The sequence below is a fragment of the Epinephelus lanceolatus genome, chromosome 11 (genome assembly GCF_041903045.1).
Source record: "Epinephelus lanceolatus isolate andai-2023 chromosome 11, ASM4190304v1, whole genome shotgun sequence".
Classification (NCBI taxonomy): domain Eukaryota; kingdom Metazoa; phylum Chordata; class Actinopteri; order Perciformes; family Serranidae; genus Epinephelus; species Epinephelus lanceolatus.
In genome coordinates this window covers 19,409,163-19,430,420 of record NC_135744.1, presented here as the reverse complement: position 1 = coordinate 19,430,420, position 21,258 = coordinate 19,409,163, and the positions used below count along the sequence as shown (strand labels likewise).

The window sequence follows — 21,258 nt, the reverse complement described above, 5'->3', positions numbered from 1 at the left end:
AAAGCGACACTTATCTTTCTGGAAATTGTATGCTTTTTTTTTGTTTAGCTTAAAATGCTATTAATAAGCTGATGGCACACTAAAATGTAAGTGAATTCCACCAGAGATAAAAACTCATAATTATACCATTCTCAAATGGTTCTAAGAAAACTCCCACCAATCACTGCATTCGGACTCCAAATGACAAATGACAAAAATGAATAAGTACAGTATACAATAATACAATAAATAAGTTCAGTTCATTTCATAATGTTATATGACAACACAGCATCCAGTTGCTAATGGCTAACGTTAGCCTACTGTAGTGTAGCCTCTGAAACATTAGCGTTATCTTCCTTGTGCGTTTCCACTTACTAATAACGTTAACGCTACTATCTAACGTTAGCACTGTAACCTTATTCTAAAACTCATCAGTCATCACTGACTCCGGTTGAGTTTTAAAACTCTAGGGTTGCGTTTGACTGTCTTGGTTGTAACGTTACACTCGCTCTCCTCTTCCGTGTATCTAATGTTACCTTGCCAACGCCTACATCTATCATAGTCGTAATGAGGACGTAATGGAGGAGGGGGGAGTAGGCCTTTGGAGGGAGGTGGGAGTTGTGGATGTTCAAATTTTTTCTAAGTGCTGTGTGAAATGCAAGAAAGGTAAGATTTGCTTTAAGGGTAAACCATTACATATATTTGTACTGTATTTTATAATACATTGTCGCTTAATATCTATACTGCAGTTGTAGTATTTTGTTAATGTTTCAGTTTTTGTAGCTCACGACACAACAGATGACTGCCTGAATGCTTTTCTCATCCTGTATGACAGTCACAGTAAAGCATCCGTTCATAGGCTAAATGTCAAAGCCCCATTGTTTAAGCAACATTTGACATGGTATAGTGCTGCACAGTCACCGCGGTGCAGTCAGACAGAAATCAGTGAGTATCATTTCAATTTCTGTTGTCAACATCAAATTACTTATTTCATTTCATGCCCAGTCAAGCATCGTAAAGCTACATGCAGAATCAGTCTTGCTTCAGTTGTTCGGCCATGTCTTTCTCAAAGACTAGCTCGCTTCCCAACTGACAGCTTTAATTATGGCCCGATATCTGATTGCTTCACTGTAGATTCTCCACACAAATCAAAGAGCAAGGGTGGGTGTCTGGCAGCAAGGTCCCTCAAGTCTGCTTGCTTTACATCTTGGAATATGTCACAGGGCGCGGGGACACATGGTCGCGCTTTCTTCTGTCAGTTAATGCCTGCCTTCAGCTCCTCCACAAGGAACAAGGACCTGGGTAAGTAGTGTCTTCTTTTCTATCAGTCATAAAGAGCCTCTGGGAGAGCGTGTGTGTGTGTGTGTGTGTGTGTGTGTGTGTGTGTGTGTGTGTGTACACGTGCATGCGTGCACAGAATGCAAATAGTGCTCTTCACCTGAAGAGTGCACTTAAGACATTTAAGATTTACCACAAAGTGCTCTGCTGAGGCTGAAGTTTATTGTTTCAACACCAAAAGAAATCTTGACACAATTGATTATATCACATTCATAACTTACCTTTTGTCTGTGACACACTGAAGGTGCAAGGCCACATACATACGTTGACTCTTGAATAAAACTTGAGTGGAATTTATAACGTTTGTACCGACCTAACTCTCCAGCTTTATAGCATAGAACGTCTCTGAAAGGTTTTTACTGTTACATGTAATTATTAAGCAGGTAGTTTGACATAAAGTTGTATGTATACAGGTATTCTGTCCACATGACATTGTTTCCTGCAAAGGTTGTGCCCCAAGTAATGCAACTCATGAATAATTCATGCAAAAAAATTGCTTATATATTAGTATATATTAATTTCCTGTACCAACTGTAGAACTTTTACCACTACTAATACTTCATCTTTAACCTTTACATATCACTCAAACAGAAGTTTCATGGTAACTATAATGAGTCAGGTCTGTAAACTTGTCCCGTGTTTGTTCAACATTGTTTAGGAGCTGCAAATCTCATGTCTCTCTGACATCTTTGTATAATACGAGTTATCAGAGGTATTCTGTTGAATTTCTGACCACTGGTAGCCCTCTGAAGCATATTTCCAATGAGTGCATCCTGTTTTGTTTGTCTGTACACACATGCCAGGACACATATGTAGGCCCATGTGCATGCAGGTGCTGCGATACACTTTCCTGCCAATGGTGTCACACTATTCCACTGATTCAAAAGGTAGTGGTAAAGAGCCAAGAAATGCCGCCATGAGGGTTGGGTACCAAACTCTGGACTTTTAAAGGGTATGGACCGAATTACGTTGGTACTATCAAGTGCTGATTCATGTCAAAAACACTGGTGCTAAATGATGGTAGAGAGCACATCTGAGTGAGAACGCTGGGTTTGGACAAGAGGCAAAAGTGCTGCAAAGCAACCTGAAGCCTTGAAGCTAACCCTAGGGCTCCGCTGCTGGGTTCAACTTCAGACAGGACGTGGATGGGCCCTGAAGGCAGGAAACCCACCATGGAGCTTTGGGGCTGCTCCTTTAGCTTCCAAGTGGGCCAAAACTATCACTGCAGCTCAGGCAGATAGAGACAGAAGTTTAGATCTCTGTGTGATTAGAAAGGAGCAGAGGAACTGAACTGCATTTTAAGGCAAATTTATACTCCCTTTATGTATGCAAAATACATATGTCCATTTCAAATGTTGTAAACGTCACTGCGCTTATACTTCATCCACCCTTTCTGAGTCAAAAGTCTCACACTACAACAAACAAGGCAATGGTGGAAGTCGTAAAATTTTATCTTAAAAAGAAGGCAGTGTTGTGGCCCGTGGTGGTCTGTGCGGCCATCACAACATGTCGGAGAATTCTTTTCACTATATTACCGTTTTGTTCCGTTACGCCATTATTTGAATTTCTCCGTCTTCTCCAATGGTCATATCTCACTTGAACTACGCTAGACTGCCTCCGCAATCTCTGGTGGTACTGCTCCGTTTCGTCCGTATCTACAACCTTTCAGGAAACAAATACGGACAAAATGGACGCAGTGAACGGACAGAAGGTTTGGTCTGTCTGCGTCTCTATATCTAACATTGGCAGTAAATTAGACCTTAGTCTGCATCTTTAGAAATTTAGTTTCAGTTATTACAGACAAAGTAAAGTACTGAAACAAGGTAGCGTTGGGTACCAGTACCAAATTCCAGGTACCGGAACCAGTGTCAGTGTTGGTTCAAAAATGAATGGTACCCAACCCTGGCAGCAACAAGAAAAGTAGGCTTTGCAAATACATTATGTTATGAGGAGGGGAATACATTTATAATACTTGTAGACAACATTATACACACAATGTGTTCTGGAGATAAACACTTCATGTAAACATAACTTTTGTTTGTTAACAAGAAAACTCCACAGGGCACAATTAGGTACTGCAGATATGCTAGTTTTGCCAAAAAATTTGGGACTTTGACCAATGCATGTCATGCTGGTAAGTAAAATATTTGCTAAAAATTGGGGTTTTGAATTATTGTCCCCAATTATTTCTTCTTTTTTTGTCTATATGTGAAATGCTAAACCCATGTGCTAAGGACACAACAGAGTTTTTTTTATTTTAAATGATTAATTAGTGAGAGGATGACTCACTGTCAGCAGAGGTTGAAATACACCCTGTGACAGAACCTCAAACCCCCACTGAAGCAGTGAGCTGTCAAGCAGTGATCTTGTGTGTTAATGTACTCACATCTGTCAGTCTGTCTCTGGAGCTGCTCCTGATGGAAGGCTTGGACTCCCCACTTACACTCTCGCTGTCGCTGTCCTTACAGTTGTTCTGCCCCGGCTTCAGCTGCCAAACACAAAACACAAGGAGACCAAGGGTTAACGACATGAAGCAAAACTGTTAACACTGCAGTTTAGGGCTTTACATGGATAACGCTGGCTGGGGAAGGCATCCCACAGAAATCGGCTCATGAATATGTGAGAACTGGCAGGAGCTGCGGCGCTGTCTCTGTAAATCTGTCATGTTTCTGAGCCTATTCAGCGGCCATCACTCCGCTTGCCAATGATAGACGCCATCTGATCTCGCAGTATGAAACTCCTCTCAGTCCACGGAATAGAGAACAGGGACAAAGACCCCTCCAGAACCTTCAAATGGAGCCACTATCCTTTCCAAGCAGACACCACATGCCGAGGCAGCAGGAGCTCAGCAAGTGTCATCCTCTAGACACTCTGTTCGAGATGCAGCAAAATGACAAGAATAAAGAGGAGGACGTGCCAATTCGTGAGCATCTGAGGCCCTTCAGAATCTGTGGAACAATAAAAGACTCTTGGGAGTGCGGAGCTGAGTGGAAGGAGGTGGGGTCTGTACTCTCTGTCCAAGTCTGCGATTGATGTCCCACTGAAGCTCCCATGCTGCTCCTTCCAGACCAGACAAATGCTGCAGGTTTCATTTCAAAGCACATAAAAAGATGGCTTTATGGGACAGTGCAGTAAATGGCTGCTCTGCCAACTAATAGGAAAAGCAGAGCGTGGCGCTGCACACACAAAGGACTTGGACTCAAGGATGATGGCACTCTCCTTTCCCCTCCCTCCCCTGCTCCGGAGGAAAGGGACAGAGCTACAGTATATGTTTTTTTTTACCTTCAGTATTCTCTTTTCAGGTATCGGCCATCATTTAGTGCGATGAAAGGGCACAAGGTGTGGGAATACCAAAAGAACCCTTGAGTTGAGCGGATAATTAAAATGAAAATGTTCCCTTTTCTGTAGCCATTAGCGGTGTGAAAGGAATCCTATTCCTTGAGAGAATTGCATGATGGGTGGAAGGCGGGTGGATTCGCCAGAGTGCTGAACGTGATAAGAGAGTTCGAGCACTGGGAATGCCTGATGGGCCCGTTTGACTCTGTGTGTGCACGTGTCTGAGTATGCGCGCATACATGTGTGTCTACGCGGACTGAGACAAGAGCACACAGGAAATGTGGCACATGCACAGACACATGCACACCAATGCCCTGCGCTGTGATAGCACTAATTACCTCCAACACGTTTTATTCCCACTAAAACCAGGGCACATTTTCTCTCTTTTTCTTGTAAATGCCAGTTTGTCTGAGGGGAGTTTACATATTTTTAGAGAGAAAAGGGGAATAATATCTCATCCACCCCGGCCTGTGAACTGATCCTTGAAGAAAGGGCTAGGGACGCTGTTCACGCCTCGGTCTGCGGCTCCTTCATCAAAACATGTTGACCTATAATATTTATTAACCAGCCTGTGTCCCTGCTGACAACACTGGGCAGCGCGCGCCAGCATACTCATGCATTTATGAATGTGCACACACACAGACAAAAAAGAAAAAAAACATACGCGGACCTGGAAGCTGTTGCTGACTCCTGCATCACATATTCGCAGCCCAAACTTAAGTGTATAAAGAATATAATCAGGCGAGTGTGGGAGAGATATAGAGATTTGTCTTTTATTAATCAATGTGGTATCAAACTGACTCCACAGTAGTGAAACCACATAATCACATCGTCTGTATTCTGGCTTATCAGTGCCAGAGTACTCCATGAAATCAGAAATCTTGCGCAAATTTAAATCTGTGTAATGTCTGAAGAACATGTCTAATAAAGACATTCCAATAAAGAGCAGCTCATCTTTCAGGGCTATTACATAGCTCGGGACCTGATTACACAGCTATTTGAAAACGTATCCCTCAGCTTGTTCCCTTTAATTTCCCCTTGAGCTCCCTTAAATTACTTCAGAGAATTGTGTTTTTTTTTTTCCATCCACTCTCGCCTTTCAGAGGTGCAGATGATGGATTCATTTCTTTTTACGGAGTGATTAATGGATGTCTTAAGCAAATGGAGGGAATGCTGGTGGTCAGTGCCATCAAAAAGTGAAGTTGGTATTTAATGACCTGCTGTCTGATGATAAATCTAAATGAGAAGCCCATGTGTGCGGGTGCAGGGGGGGCAGTCTCTGTGACCTCTGCGATAACAGCACTCATCAGATCACTCCAACTTGTTACAGCGTACAGGTCATTCTGTATTTTTATAGCCTTTTAAACCTCAGGTTTAAACTTCCTGTAATGAAACCCGATGCACTTCACCCCATTCAGCAGAGATCTAAGGCGGAGGAATGTGTGTGCAGATGCCCCAGACTGGTGTGTACTGATGCAATAGCATAAAGACATTAATTAAGAGGCAGGTTGAGGCACACGGATGCATTTATTTAATGACCTTACTGTATTTGCGCAGCCTGGGTAAGAACTGGCCCTGCAGGAAGATAACAGACAGATGGTTTTAATATTCCAGAGGCTAATTTCACAACAATTAAAGACACAGCAAGACATTAGCATCTAATGAAACATTTAAACTACTAGTAAGTGCATCTGCCATTAATTTCCACACAGTGAGGTCTTGTTTTCCCGCAATCTGTTCTGTGTTAGGGGATAAAGTTTTTTTTTTTTCCTCCTCGTCTCTCTTACCAGTCTGAATTTACTGAAGTAGAGAATCAACAACTGTTTTCAATCAGCAGTCAGCGTGAGGCTTTGGAAGAGAGCCGCTGAAACCTCAGCATGAAACAGTTCAGCCCGCAAGTATGAGAAATCATTTAACATTTCTTATAAATCATTCTTTTTTAAAAAAAAACAAAAACATGCTTGTACTTAAGTTACAAGCAATTATTACTGCCGTACTTTATTTAGATAGTCCAGTGGTGACAACTGAACATCCCCAAACAATTACAATGCCTCAGTAAGGTCTGAGTTTCCACTGATACTCACACCAGAGTAAAAAATAGTTTGGTTAGGTCTTAATATTGTCTGCAGAGACACAACAAACACACACTTCACTGAACATCCACTTTTCCACTTAATAGCTGCATGTCAAAATGTCACCACTACTGCTGGTTGGTATCTAAAACATTACTGCAGTAATACTATCACTGAACACTTGGACCTTCATCAGTAGTAGTAACTTTTGTTGGACAATAAATTGTCCGCCAAAATATATAAATATATATTGAATATATTGAATTAATTGTGATAAATGGTGTTATTGTCATTTTGAGAGTATTTTATGCCACTGATATAATGATGACAGCATAAAAACACAAGTACACCTTTGAAGCAATGAACTCTTAATTCTCAAGGTTATTCAGACATTGGAATTGGAAAACGAAAAAATCTTTTACTTATTTTTAAAAAAGCAATTAACACCTGTTAATATATACAAGAAAGTACATATAAAATGATAGTACCTTTACAGGAGTAGCCCAAAATTAATCTGTTTGAGATTTAATTAACAATGGATGCCTCTGCTGACAAACAGACCAGCTCTGTGACACTACACAAACAATGTGGTTAACGCCATACTCGAGCTGCAGGTTGAAGTTGTTGGTGGGTAAAACTACAAACAACAGATTTTTGGCTCATTGTCAGGTTTTGGCAAACTAATGACTATCAAGACTGTGCCTCTTCCACTCCAACAGTGCAGCTGCAGGCTACCGGTGAGCTATGCTGTGTCGTCTTTAGGCCCAGACACCACAAACTGACATCAAAGAACTAGTGTCAATGAAAGCCAACTGTTGCGCTGCCTCATGTCGCCATGTCTCGGCCAGAAAGTTGCACATGAACACTCCGCAAAGACTATAGCTGATGGCCAACCAGCACATACATTCTGCACCTGCATGAAAGGAAGTAACTCTCCACACCAGCAGATGGTGGTAGTCTGTAATCGCCATTCAAAAAGGGAAACTGGAAGACTATCATGATGCTGGCAAGCCCGTTAGCTCATTAGCAACACAACCTGATGTTGAAAGACCAAATGACATTTACCGTGCACTAGCGAACAAAAACAACTATAAACAGTTTCTGCTGAAGAGCTTAATGGCTTAAAAAAAATAATCATACTTAATATAACACTTTCTCTGACTGTGTTTCCTCTTGACTTCAGCTCTTTGTTTACTTTCCTCACTTCCGTTTCTCTTCTCTTATGCTGAGCTGAATTGCCAATCAGAGTGACATCATTCACCAACTGGCCCAACCCTTTCTGCCGCCAATTCAATATGCTTAATCAGCTGAAAAAAAGCCAACAAGGGCCAACAAGGGCAGACGAGGGCCAACGGTGCGGGACACACCGTAAAGACTAGGGGGACAGACGCTCACTGATGGCCCAACATTTACTGATGGCTGACCCTCGGCTTGGTGTGTCAGAGCATTATTAAGTGTTGTCTTATTTTTCTTTGGACTTGCGTCAAGTAGGTGGGGGAGAACAGAAAATTATAATGGTCAGTAAAACCCTCCTGTTTGTTGAGGCATCATGCTGGCTAAAGTATTGGTGACATTCTTATGTAAACTTAAGTGCCATTTCCTGCACTAGAGTTGACAGAAACACCAAACTAGTTCGAAGACATGGTCAAATGCAAGTAAGACACTGAACTAAGGAGAAATTTGGACCATGTAGCTGAACCAGTTGGGAACCACTGCTCTAGATTCTGAGCCATGTATCATTCTGCGCGGTAGCATTCAATGACGGAGAAACAATAACACAAGACGGATCATTTGATGTATTTTTCCAAATCATTTTATCAATTCGACAAAAACCAAAAATACTTTCAGTTGACAAAAATGTGTTTTAGTTGAGGACAGCAAATACAAAGCAGAGCTGTATTGTCTCATAAGTCAAAGCAACCATATTATCTAGGGAAAAAAGATAATAGGCACAGAGGATAGTTCATCCTATGTAAATAGATAATATAAAAGCAAATGGGCTGTCAATGACTTCCTCTTCACTTACCTTCACTTACGCTTAATGTGTCTGAAGGTTGCCATTTCTTGACTAGCCTTGACCAGAGCTAGGTTCTCCTCATAGAACCTACTGCATATTCACTAAAACACTCTCCACTCTCTTGTGCTTCAATAAGTCCGAACATCCAAGGTGAATAGCAGGAGGACCTTGCTTTTCAACACGTCTATTGAAGGCTTGACTGAAATAAACAAGTGTCTTTACAGATAACCTCTCAGCAGCATATTGGAGCTGCTAAATGAAATACCAAAGGTACTGTTGAATGTCATGTATGCCGCACAAATACTTTTGTCAACCAAAGCACAGGATGTCTGTCTTTAGAATACAAAAAATGTCATTAAAAAAGGCTAAATCAATATGGAATGTTTTCATTTCAGTGTTGTTGCTGGTGGCAGCAGAGGGGTAATGGTGTTATGTACTGTGAGAACGAAACACGATTCAGAGTCTACAGTGCACACACTGCTGTATGTTCCCCGATCAGAGAGCAGAAAGATTATGAAATATCTCATTTAACACTGTTCCCCTGAAAAGTACGCTAAAACAGCTATTACAACATTGTCTTGAACATGTGGAGTCAATTATTTTCTCACTTACTGAAAAGTGCTCACCGTTGCCATAGTGGAATTTTACAAGTGTATTGACCTATTCTCAAGGGCTGCACTACAAACTCGATGCAATCAAGCACAAAAGTAGGCCTGCTAACATTTCTAACCACAAAGGCCTTTTTAAACAGAGCCATACACAACCGACCTGCCCCTGCAACTCCACCCCCCCAAACCCCCATCCCTCATCCCACAAAAAGAAAAAAAAATAATAAGATGGAGAGAGAACTGGGCTCAGTTTTCTGTACTGGCCTCAGTGGGATAGCCATCAGCTCCTGGTTTCCCTTAGTTACGCACAACAGCAGCTGCGGAGCTCGGCGGTAATAAAACCTGGAACAATTTAACGGCTTTTATTGTTCTTCTGCGGCTTTCAGAACAGCTAACCTGTCCTCTCAGGATCTGGCAGAGAGAATCCCACTAGGGCAGCAATGAAAGAGGATCTCATTTACCTAAAAGCGCTTATAAATTTTTAATTTGCTTTAACAAGTAAATTAACAAGTCCCTCATTTGGGAAGTTTTATGGCTGCTTGCCACTGAGGGAGGACTATGAAAGTTTTATAGATAATCCACTACCTTGGCTGTGTTGCCGATAATAAATTGTCTACTTCCTGCGGCACTGTCAAATTCCCTCAGTTTCCACTGACTACACTTTGAATATCTCCTTTATGCTACCTTCAGAGGTCTATATACTAGGGCTATTAAAGTGCTGGAGAGCTTCACGACTCAGCCGTTAAAATGAACAACTTGAAGAATTTCTGTCGACTTTATACAGGCGCTCTCCCATTGCCTTAGGAGACGCCATTGCTAAACATTAGAGCACATTAAGCATCGCTAATTATGTCCATACCAGCCTGTACATCACATCAGCCTCACAGTGAGCCCATCTAGAAAACCACCTTGGGCTGGCTGACAGCAGCAGTTGGAAACTGCTGGGCCTGTTTAACTCGCAGCTGGCTTTATCAGACGAGACTGTTATGTATAGAAGAGGAGCCGAGGGTTCGTCAGGGCCTGTGAGGGGGTGACAACGGGCCCTACGTCATCTTTCTGACAGTGGCTGTGTGGGCGAGCCCACCAGCGTGGCCTGGCTGTGACCCTGTGCTTGGCTCTGAGGCCCAGCTGCTGTAACTGCCACAGACAGGAGCCCCGCCTGGCCTTCTCGTCACCCATAACCCCCTCTGCCACCCTCGCTCACAGCCTGTCACTGAGCATCAGCGCTTGGCTTCCATTGCCCCAGATATGTTTACTGTTAGCTCCGTGTGTGGCGAGAAGTCACGGGCATACAGTGTGAAAACAGCCCCTAATACCTCTTTTTCAGCTTTGTAGTTGAAGCATGAATGCCGCGTGTTCTTTCATCACTGTGACTAAATGACATATTAAAAATACTTGGCATGTTTATCTTACTGTTTGCCCTTGGATGAGATGTCACTTGCAGTCAGCCAGGGCAGCAGTTTTTAGTAGTACCTAGGTATGTAACCATGGAGAAGCTCCATTTCCTTTCAATCCTCTGGCATCATTGAGCGGCAGTGATCTCTGGCGACCTTGTCAGACATCATTTTTCTAGCAGGGGAGAGATCAGCGAGGCCGAATGCACCCACTCCGACCAATCTCAAGCCACGGAGGAGGCTTTCCTAGCCTCTGTGCTGGAATGTGAAGCCAGACCAAAGATATGAAGCCACTAAGGACTAGTCACAGCAGCCGCAGGGTGAGAGCATCCTGAGAGGAGGAGGAGTGGGAAATGGAGGCTCGAGGGGGGGGGGGGTAAACGTGGTTGAGAGCACTGTCTTGATCTCATCAGTCATCCTAAGGACTCCATTTCCTCCACCGCAGGCTGGAGGCTACTAGAGCTTGTGGCTGCATTTATATATTGCCATAAATCTCTGATCTATGACGACATTACAGACAAATCAATATGCTTTTAACATCCATCCTCTGCCCTGCGTCGCAATCACCCTTCTCCCTTCTCACAAATGGTCATATAATGCTGTAGTCTGGTGGATTGAGTTATGGGGACAATTCCCAGATTTAATAATGAACTGAGCAGGTGGAGAAAAAGTGTGTGGTGGTGGGGAGGGGGGAGAATATAAGAGCAGCGGGAGACCTCTACTCTCTCAGATCATATCTGAACATCTTGTTATAGTGGCCCCGCGTGGCAGTAAAATAACCTTCCTGCCCACTTTACGCACCTCCAATTTCCTGAGCTCTAACATTCCCCATGTACAGCAGACAGAAAGCAGACCAAGAGAATACTGTTACTAGATTCCTTCCCAGAATGCATTGGGAACAGAGGGAGGAGGACGCTGGGGCCGGGGGGGTGGGGGGGGGGGGGGGAGGTCAAAAAGACCCCTCTAGCTGCCCAGTTGAGCGCTCATCACCATATAACTACTCATCAAAGAAATTTGCGTGCAATTAATTACATGATTCCCCAGCTCTTCAATCTGTGCTACTGAGTCGTTACTTCAATATTGGCTTTCAGGGACCCATCCAACTAAAGCCACAGTCAGTGTGCCAAATCACAGCTCCCCGAGCTGGGCAGCCTCAATAAAGAGAGGTATGGAGTAAAAAAAAGACAGCAGAGAAAGAGCCCTCTCCTATCGGCTTGCAGGGGCTATCATTTCTCTTTTTTATTGCCATTTATTTTCCTCCAGGAATTCACTGCCAGTATATTGGCAGGCCTTCCAGTAGATGGAGGCAATGAAATTTAGCGCAGACACTTAACACTGGGTCAAGCCTTGTGTGTGGCTCATGTGTGGTGGTAATATGATAGACAAACGCTTCTGGTTTAGGGAAAGAGGGCTTTTTTTTCTGTTACAGGAATATCAGCAGATTGCTTGCTATAGCACACGCGGCTGCAGAAACAGGGAAAACGTAGAGCCTTTCAGGAGGCGGGAGAAGATGTAGACATTTATAAAATGGCAGAGCCCTGTAGCCCTGCTGTGGCTATTTAACAGAGACAACCTAAATAGGTCAAAGCTGTGTCATTATGCTAAACCCTGAGGCATGGAAGAACTACTGGCTGAGAAAGTAACACAGTAAATAAGGCTGGAAAACATACAAGCTAATTGAGATTAATTAAGAGACATTTTACTTAAATCTTTAAGAGAAGGTCACTTGATAAACATGTAATTGAAATCAATTTGCATCCACCCACTTATGGGGTGCTGTTGGAATACATATACTGTTTGGTTATTCATTGCACCACACAGAGTGTAATCTGGGCACAGACAGAGCATCAGAACACCAGGCACGGTGAAATCAAACTTAAATGTTCATTGTGCTGGATCTAAAAATTTGCTTCCACTTGTCTTTGCAGAAGCTGCTCCTCTCATCCATCAATCTGATCAGATCAGCTCTAATCACGTTGACTGATCATTTATCGCCCCCACGACTCAAACCCCACAAACTGCTGCCAAGGAAAAGAACTCATGAAGCCTGTGCTGCATTCATGGACCTGCAAAAACCTCCAAATTTAGAGAAGAGACACCCAATGATACAAAGAGACACAAAGGGGGAAACACTAGGTTTAGAGAAAGACATCGGGGTTTTGCTTAAAATACTATGCTACTATGCTACACATAGTAGCACACTACGCTATTATAGACCCTTTTAGGGCCGACGTCACAATGAAGTCCTTTTAGGCAAAACAAGATGTGTCACCACAGGGCTGTAGACTACACAGGAGTCTTAAAATGTCATCTCGTTGCATTATTGGGAGCCAGAATAGAAGGAGTCATGCCTCAAAACTTAAATTCTATCTCAAATGCAGACACCATAGTCAAATGGGATAAGATGAAAAGACTGGATGCAGGCGTTCATCAAAAATGCGCACGTGGCATTTGGTTTTACACAGGAAACGAACAGTGGTTTCGCATGTTAAAGTTCAAAGTTTGTTTGACCCATCCACCTCCTCTCCCATTTTCTTTATTCTTTATCCTGTATTATTTATTCTTTATTCTACTGCAGCTGCTCCGACCTGATGCCTTGGGCCGCTGCCCAACAATCAGTAAGTCTGGAGTGAGACTGGGTTGCTGGTCAGCAGGTGGATATCTCCATCAAGTTAACAGGCAGCCCTGCCTACTGTGCTGTGGCTTCCATGCTGGTGTAAACCAACAAAAGTGATAATGTCTCACCTTACCTGCATTTGGCTCCATCTGCACTGCTATTCCAGGGATTAGTGGGGGCTGTAAAATCTGATGGCAGGATATACATTTCCTATTTTGTTGACCCAGGGTGTCTGCCCGAGGCCAGCGCTGTTATCACTACTCCCTGCTGTAAACGTCCTCATTTAGCCATCTTACTGAAATTCACATCTGTCGTCATCAAGTCATAAAACAAGACAGTGCTGCGCTCCCACTGTATTAATAGCAGCCGGAGTTTGCCTGCTTCGTGATGAGTATGCTGGAAAACATCTGCTCTGGCTGCTCCAACAGACTGGTAATGGGAGACAGCAGAAAGCCAAGGGCAACAAAAATACAGCCAAACAACATGATTGTAATTGAAATAATCAGGACTTCAGAGACAGGAAGTAAATCAAATGTAATACAACAACGTACTGTACTTTTTTGATGCAAGATGGTGCATAAAGCCGTGATGATGACAGAATATTGACCATTAACATTATAGTGGAACCACATTGACGACGTACTTGACTCCCTTTCGTCTGACTGGTCATAAAAATGCAGCTGCCCATTATGGGCTGGTAGGCAGCAGACAGGCTGGGGATCGCGCAGAAAGCACACTCTGCATTGTTTCAATGCTGCCTTCATGTGCTGTTAGAAATATGGTTATTATGAGTACAACACATGTGAAACGATCCAAATACAACTGGGGAAGGGAAAAATATTCTATGAAACATAACATGATGTGACAACTGATAGCAAAAGTGATGTCGCACATTGCAGCGCGTTATTCAATATTCTCCTTTGGTAATCTGAACACTTGAACACACTGCAAAGACTACAGCCAGCAGCCAACTAGCACATACGTTGTGCGCCTGCATGAGAGGAAACAATTCTTCATTCCAGCAGGCGGCGGTAGTCTGTATTCATCATTCAAAAAGGGAAAGCAGAGGGCTAGCAGGTCGGATTCAAGACGCTAGTTAGCCAGTTAGCACATTAACAACACAACCAGAATTTGAAAAAGATTATATTTACTGCACACTAGCAAACAATACCACAAACAATACCAAACCACTTCTGCTAAAAAGCAAATGGCTAAAAAAATAATCTTCCCTAATATAACAAGTTTGTTTTGACCCCATGCCCTCTTGACTAAAGTAGCTGTTTGCTTTCTTCACTTCCAATCCTGAACTGCCACTGTCGGGCTCCGCCTTCTCCAACGTCGATTCAACATGCTGAAATGGCCAAAATCAGCTGACAAGGGCCGACTTGTGCTAACAGTGCAAGACACATCGTAAAATCTAGGGAGACAGATGCTCACTGATAGCCCAACACTGACCTACGATCGAATGTGAGACTGGTTTGTCCAACCCGGTCTCACTCCAAATATCGGCGCTTGGGTAGTGACTTCCGGCATCTGACACCGCAGATAAAAGCCGTCTTTTCACGTTGCCATGATATGTCGCCGGTTGCCATTATTTTGTAACAGTGCCCGGCCGCATCAGGGGGAAACATGGTGGGACAACAACGTAAGTTACAGGGGCGAAAGTCCGAGTGGGGCGTGAAGGAGGGGTGGTGGATGGGTCAACAACCACCGTCTTTCACCTGGGAGGGCGATGTTCCCTTCCCATAACATTGTAAAGCTAAGTCCTGTTCTTTTTTCCTGAACCAAACCACACGCGTCTGTGTTGAACATAACGTCCAAGAACGTCAACAACCTACACACCCACAGTACCTTACAAGTTATATCATGACATGGAAAATCCATGATGAAACATTGATATGTGACGAGGTATGAGCGAGAATGTATTGGTTTGTCAAGGCCCTTACAGAGTCCGTTCTGGCCACCGTTTTACCACTTACAAGAATATAAAGTGCCTGACACTGACTACCTTCAGTGTCCAGATTTATACTGTAGATATTAAGGACCTTGAAAAGTACAATACACACAAGTGTGGGTGCTATGTGTGCAATTGCAAAAAGAAGCTAAATATTGAAAGGAGTTGAATAAATCATTGTTGGGATGTCGAGCTTATGTCGAAATTTGTAATATTTTGTTAGCAATGTTTCACATACCTTCCTATTAACATATATAATGCATCTTCACAGATCACTGGCCTATTATAAGCATGTCGTTTGCTCTTCCTTTGAACTTCACCACACAGTCATTATCGCACAGTGGCGGCATGAACATTAACTTTACTACTAAATGGTCACTGAGGGAGGTAGTGGTGGAGACTTTCCTCCCCATCTTCCTACCAAAACAACCAAGGTGGCCATAAATTACATCTGTAATGGGGCGCATGCACTTACAGTAGATGGCATGATCATGACATAATCAGTGCTGGCAAAGACAACCAACAACAACAATCTTTGCTGATCAACTTCTGATTGATCTAAAGCCCCGTTTCCACCGAGCAGTACGGTACAGTTCAGTTCGGTACGCATTTTTTCTGTTTCCACTGTGAAAAGTTGTGGATGGTACCAATGGAACTGTTCTGTACCGTCCCCATTTTTGGTCCCCCCTCTGTTGGGGTACCTAGCACACAGATCTGGTACTAAAAGGTGGAGCTGTGAACACTGCAGTCTGTTGATTGGTCAATAGAGGACGGTCACTCTGCTCAGGGCTGAGTTGTGGCTGGTTTTGAGGCTCATGTAACCATTGTTCATACTGTGGAGAGTTTTATTAGTGTGTTTTGCTGCCTCTTGCAGCAGCTGTAGACTGAGAAAATATAACTTAATTCACTGGGCCGACTGCTGGCAACTTTTAAGGTGGAACATTAACTTGTAATGTTACTCAATGCATGAGTTGATGATGTGAATCCATCAACACACCTTAAATTTCACTTTCACAACTGTGACCATTACTTTAGTTACTGTCTCTCTTGGATCACATTCATTTTTAGTAATGACAGGATCTTCAAGCATTTATATATATATATTAATTTCGACCGGGACGGCATGTTTTCCAATCCCCACTCAGAAAAAAAAAGAAAGTGTCGTGGAGCGTTGTTCCTGTGGGCTCTGGCAACACTAAACCCCTGAGCTTGTCTGAGAAGGACTAAATGTGCAAACCTGCTATTTTTAAATATCCCGTGGAGAGAAACTCTCACTGCAGCCTGTTCTATTTGTTCTGAAAATGCCGGCATGCAGCCTTTTTCTGTGGACGATAAACGAGGTGCAGACTGATAGAGGAGGAAATACAGCAAGTTCTGGATGGAGCAGTGAGTGACAACAACTCCGCCCACACTTAAGAGTACTGTTTGCAGTGGGAATGCCAGGGTCTAGGTACCAAAGGAACCATACTGAAAGTGTTTGGTTGAAACAAAGCTGTAGTGGTACTAGTTAAAGGGGAGAGAGAAAATTGAAATATACTGAATTTGGAATAACACTACCTTTACTTAAATAAGGAGCAAAATCATAACTCTGATGGGTGATGTGAATTGATTGGAGGAGCGTACAGAAACATCAGAAAATACATACTCTAGACCTCGAAAATGATCAAGGACTTTCCACAATTATGAAACAACTATAACTTTCCAGCTGAAAAACTACTTTAGTAACACCACTTAAAGAGTCAGAATAAGTTTGGAAAGTTGTCGCTACCTGAAAAGCCAGCAGCATGTACAGCAGCAGTAACTAGAGCACATAGTTGTGGTAGTTCAATGAATGATGGTTTTTACAAAAGATGGAACATTGTCATCTTATTTTCACTAAACTTCAACCACAGAAAATAAACACTGACTACTTTCTCCAATGTCATGGCTTTACTGTGGAAATATAGGAAGTCAAATCTGTTCCAGTGTTGTGATTCAGACGCACACAGCACTGAGAACACCTACCTGCCACGTCAGACCTGACAGCATCCAGCGATGACTACGCTGCTTGTAGAAAAGCTTCCCCCACATGTGTGTAAGGCATATTACAACACACAGGGGAGCTGTTACATTTCAGCCTAGTTCCACATCACTTGGCTTAAAGAGAGACTATTTAGGTGCCTTAGTGCTCTTATTTATGTTGAGAATTACAGTGAGATCGAAATCTTGTCTGTTTTTTTCTCCCCCTTCCGACAAGTAGTGTTTTCAGCAGCTATCAGCGATCTTGGCAGGGCAAAAGAATTACTCCATGACCCTCTTTGCAAGCCATGCCCTCACTCTGTTTGTGTTTTGGTCTGGGCTTCCTCTAGCGAGTAATGGACTTCCTTCAACTCATAAATCACACTTGTACTCCCCTTTTGATTTTTTTTCCTTTCTTTTTTCTCCCCCTCTTTCCCTTCGCCATGTTTTGTTAAGTGTACCACATCTTTGTTCGTGTGAAGCTATTTTCTGTCACAAAAAGCAGCCAGACAATGCTGGCCCTCTTTCTCCTGTTCTTGGAAAGGCACTTTTACAGGCGCTGAGGGCCACAAATGTCAACCACAGGAAGGCAATTATGAGAGTAAAATTACTTCCTTACTGTTATCAATCCACTCTCTGAACCCAGGGAATGGTTAAAAGCCACCATGAAATAGGGCACAGTTAGAGTTTTCTCCTGGGCCCCAGCCAAGGCTGCTAACCTTGCTATTAAAGGCCCCGACAAGCTTTGTCAATGCAATCTGCTGAATGCCTTGAGTGACACGCGATCGATATTCTCCACTCTCCCGGGTCATCACCAGTGACAGAGGCCTAAGTAATAATACAGCTCTAGCTGCCTCTCTAACTTAAATGCTTCCACTGCCACAATATTTCTTTCTTTCTTTTTTTTTTTTTTCTTTTTTGTCTCGGGGCTTGCGAGCTAAATTTTCTGCGCTGATCGAAAAAGGAAGATATGGAAGGTGGGAGGGAACAGGGGGAGGGTGGAGGTGTGCTGGGTGGTGGGGGTGGTGAGGAATTGCGATGTGTCTGGATTGATGTTGGCGAGGTAGTGAGTGTGGCCGGCTGAGGGAGGGGAGGGTGGGGGGAGGAGGAGGGGGGGTGCTCTGATAAATCGAAAATGACTGGCTGCAGAGTTGTAATCTGCCAGCGTCGAGCCCCCTGTAGCAACAAGCCAAATGAAAAAGCACGCTGACAGGCTGGAGAGATGGAGGGCCTGCGGTAGATTGCAGGGAGGAGATGGCGCAAGGGGAAGAGAGAGAGAGAGAGAGAGAGAGAGAGGAGGGAGGAGGAGGAGGGGGGAGGAATAACAGGCAGAGCAGGGAGGAATTGTGGGGGAGACGTTTATTCCAGTGCACAGAGGTGTCAGGAAGCGGTGAGAGAAAGGTAGCGTGTTGTTGCAGGCAGTAAATAAAGCTTGTGTATGCTCACGTACACACAAACTATTACCAGCTGAAAACATAAGAGTCCCATTACAATTTCTAATAGGTCTAATGTAAACACGAACAGTTGGCAGTGCTGTGCCGCCCATCAAGAGCTGTCAATTAGCTCTACACTGAAAATGTGTTTTATGTGTTTATATGACTGGGCATGTGTGTGTGTGTGTGTGTACAGAGAGCTTGTAAATCTCTTGTTATATGCTATCTTTGCATTTTGCATAAATGCCATCTGAAAGGGACGTGCGCGCACACACGCAGACACACACACAGGCAGCTGTCGTGTCCTTCACGAGCAGGTGAATCGAGCTCCAACATCAAAATCCAACACAAGAGCTCCACCTACTGCAAGTGCCTCCTCTGTGCCCCGTCCTCTGTTGTTCACACAGCCAGGCGAGCTGTGGGAGAACACCAGCAGCAGCAGACAGCTGTCCATGTACAGCGTGCAGCTCATTTCTACCCATTCCATTAAATTCCAAAGTAACTTTTCTCATTGAACATTAGTGTCAGACTGAGGAAAAGCCAGTCCAGACAGGACTAATAAGGCTGCAGCAGTCCGGCCTTGTCTGAGTGCCTGATACAATGTCAGCTGCGATGAGAGCTAAGACCTAAGCCCGCTCTCCCCTCCCAAGTATTACGCGTGTAAGCCTGATGCCTGTTAAGCAGGGTCTTGCAGGAGCAGGGCCTGAGAGAAGGAGTCAGTCTGCCTCACTGTCTGCCTCCCTAACAGGCCTGCAGACCTGAATACGCAACAGCACTCCCTTGCAAAAATGCAAGGTCAATTCAGCTGCAGCGGTGAGCCCAAGACAAGAGGACCAGCATTGTAATTGGGAACTCAATAAAGCTCATGTGGAAAACAGTGTAGGATGATGCTGGCAGATCCCACCCACCAGGACCATAGAGAACCCAGAGCAAACAATCTGTCTGCACAGCCATCCATAACCCTACACAGAGTTTACACATCTACATCAGATGAGCTGCATATATTTAGAAATCACTAGTGGCACAGCATGGGGTCTGATGAATTCACAAACAGCAGGAAATAGCGCCACTGTATTTTCAACAGAATTATCTGCAGCTCTTTGTTTGTTTATCCATTGCCGCCTTTTTCCCTCTGCCTCGCCACAGCAGCAGACATGCCCAGTAAGGCAACAGGGGCCTTGAATCTGTAAAGGCTGCATCCCTCCTCCCCCTGTTTCATTTGCAGACCCGTGGCTCACAGTCGGACTGTCGCAGAGAAAAGCCATCTCCCTCACAGCATGGCTGCTGTTTCAGGGCAACGCCGATCTGCTGCATGCACCCCGACTTCCCGCGCTCCCACTGGGCTATTCAGGAAATCACGGCTGATACTGAGCCGTTTGTCTCCCTTTTGTGCTCACCCCTGGCCGTGGTGCGGTGAAAAAGACGAAAAAAAAAATGGGAGTATAGCTTTTTCCCCCCCTGAGGAAACACTGAAAATTATTTCTGTAACCCTCAGTGTGGCAATTTTGGTGAAAAGCACACAAAAAAAATGAATAAAACACAATTTAAAAGGCAGGCGCTGCAGGAGTGGAAGTCTGCCTGTGGCTTTCTGAGTTTGCTGGGGAAAATTGGGTTCTCAGCCTGAGGTTTATCACTTGAAACTTGAGGCATTTTCTGGAACAAAACTGGTGTAATCATTTCAAATAGGCCAGTATGAGATGAAGACTTTATATAAGCAGCGCAAGAATCCACTGAGGTCTAATCAAAGAAATACTGAAGGAAGTAATGTGGGAGTTAGACTTTGCATTTCTGTGGCTTTCCACTGTGACGGCTTTTGTGTCAAATGGCTTTGAACTACATACGCTGCCGATGGCATGAGCACTGCATAAACAACCCAGGAACCAGGGATCATAGGCTCATCAGTGCAGCTCTGCTCGCGCTGGCTGCAGCACACATATTCCTCAGCCACAATCAATTATCCTGCCAAAAAAAAACAGGCCAAAGAGGCAGCTCTCACATAATTACGGCTAATGAGCAATAAAAAGGGGGGAAACCTGCATCACAAAACCTTGTCCATCACGCCGCCTGATAAGATTAAGGATGACTTCAGAGCAAAGTTACTCGCTGTTTGCAAAGGGATGTGACTGTTTCAGTGTTTCACTGATAAGAGCGTGGAATTTAGTTTGGGTCGACTCATGTTTATCAGGCTGACTTATGACCTGCTGAGCTTTACCGCAGCCTCACCTGCCTCCATGATAACACCGATGCAACCTCGTAAGCTAATCCTCGTTTTCTCAGATAAGCCTCTATCACAACATACAAGTCGGAACATCAGTGAGCTCCCCGTCCAATCGCGGCGCTGATGGGCTCCTGCTGAGCACATAAACAAAAAAAACTCGGTCAAGGCTGCGACGTAGTGTACCATAATAAGTTATTCCTGCTAGCCTCATGCGCCTGCAGACATCTCATTCCCAAAACAGCTTTTAGTGAAAAACTACAATTTGAACAGAATCTAATCAGTTAACAAAAACAT

General features: G+C 43.8%; 1 protein-coding gene across 12 annotated transcripts in view; it reads right to left on the bottom strand.

The window, feature by feature from the left end:
- The window catches only part of auts2a (activator of transcription and developmental regulator AUTS2 a), a 449,192-nt gene that overhangs the window by 235,258 nt on the left and 192,676 nt on the right, over nucleotides 1-21,258 (bottom strand). For all 12 annotated transcript variants that reach the window (XM_033635272.2, XM_033635303.2, XM_033635295.2 and 9 more), the window contains one exon: nucleotides 3,704-3,805. In XM_033635272.2, the coding sequence (XP_033491163.2) occupies nucleotides 3,704-3,805 (102 nt within the window). The remainder of the gene's footprint in view (nucleotides 1-3,703; nucleotides 3,806-21,258) is intronic.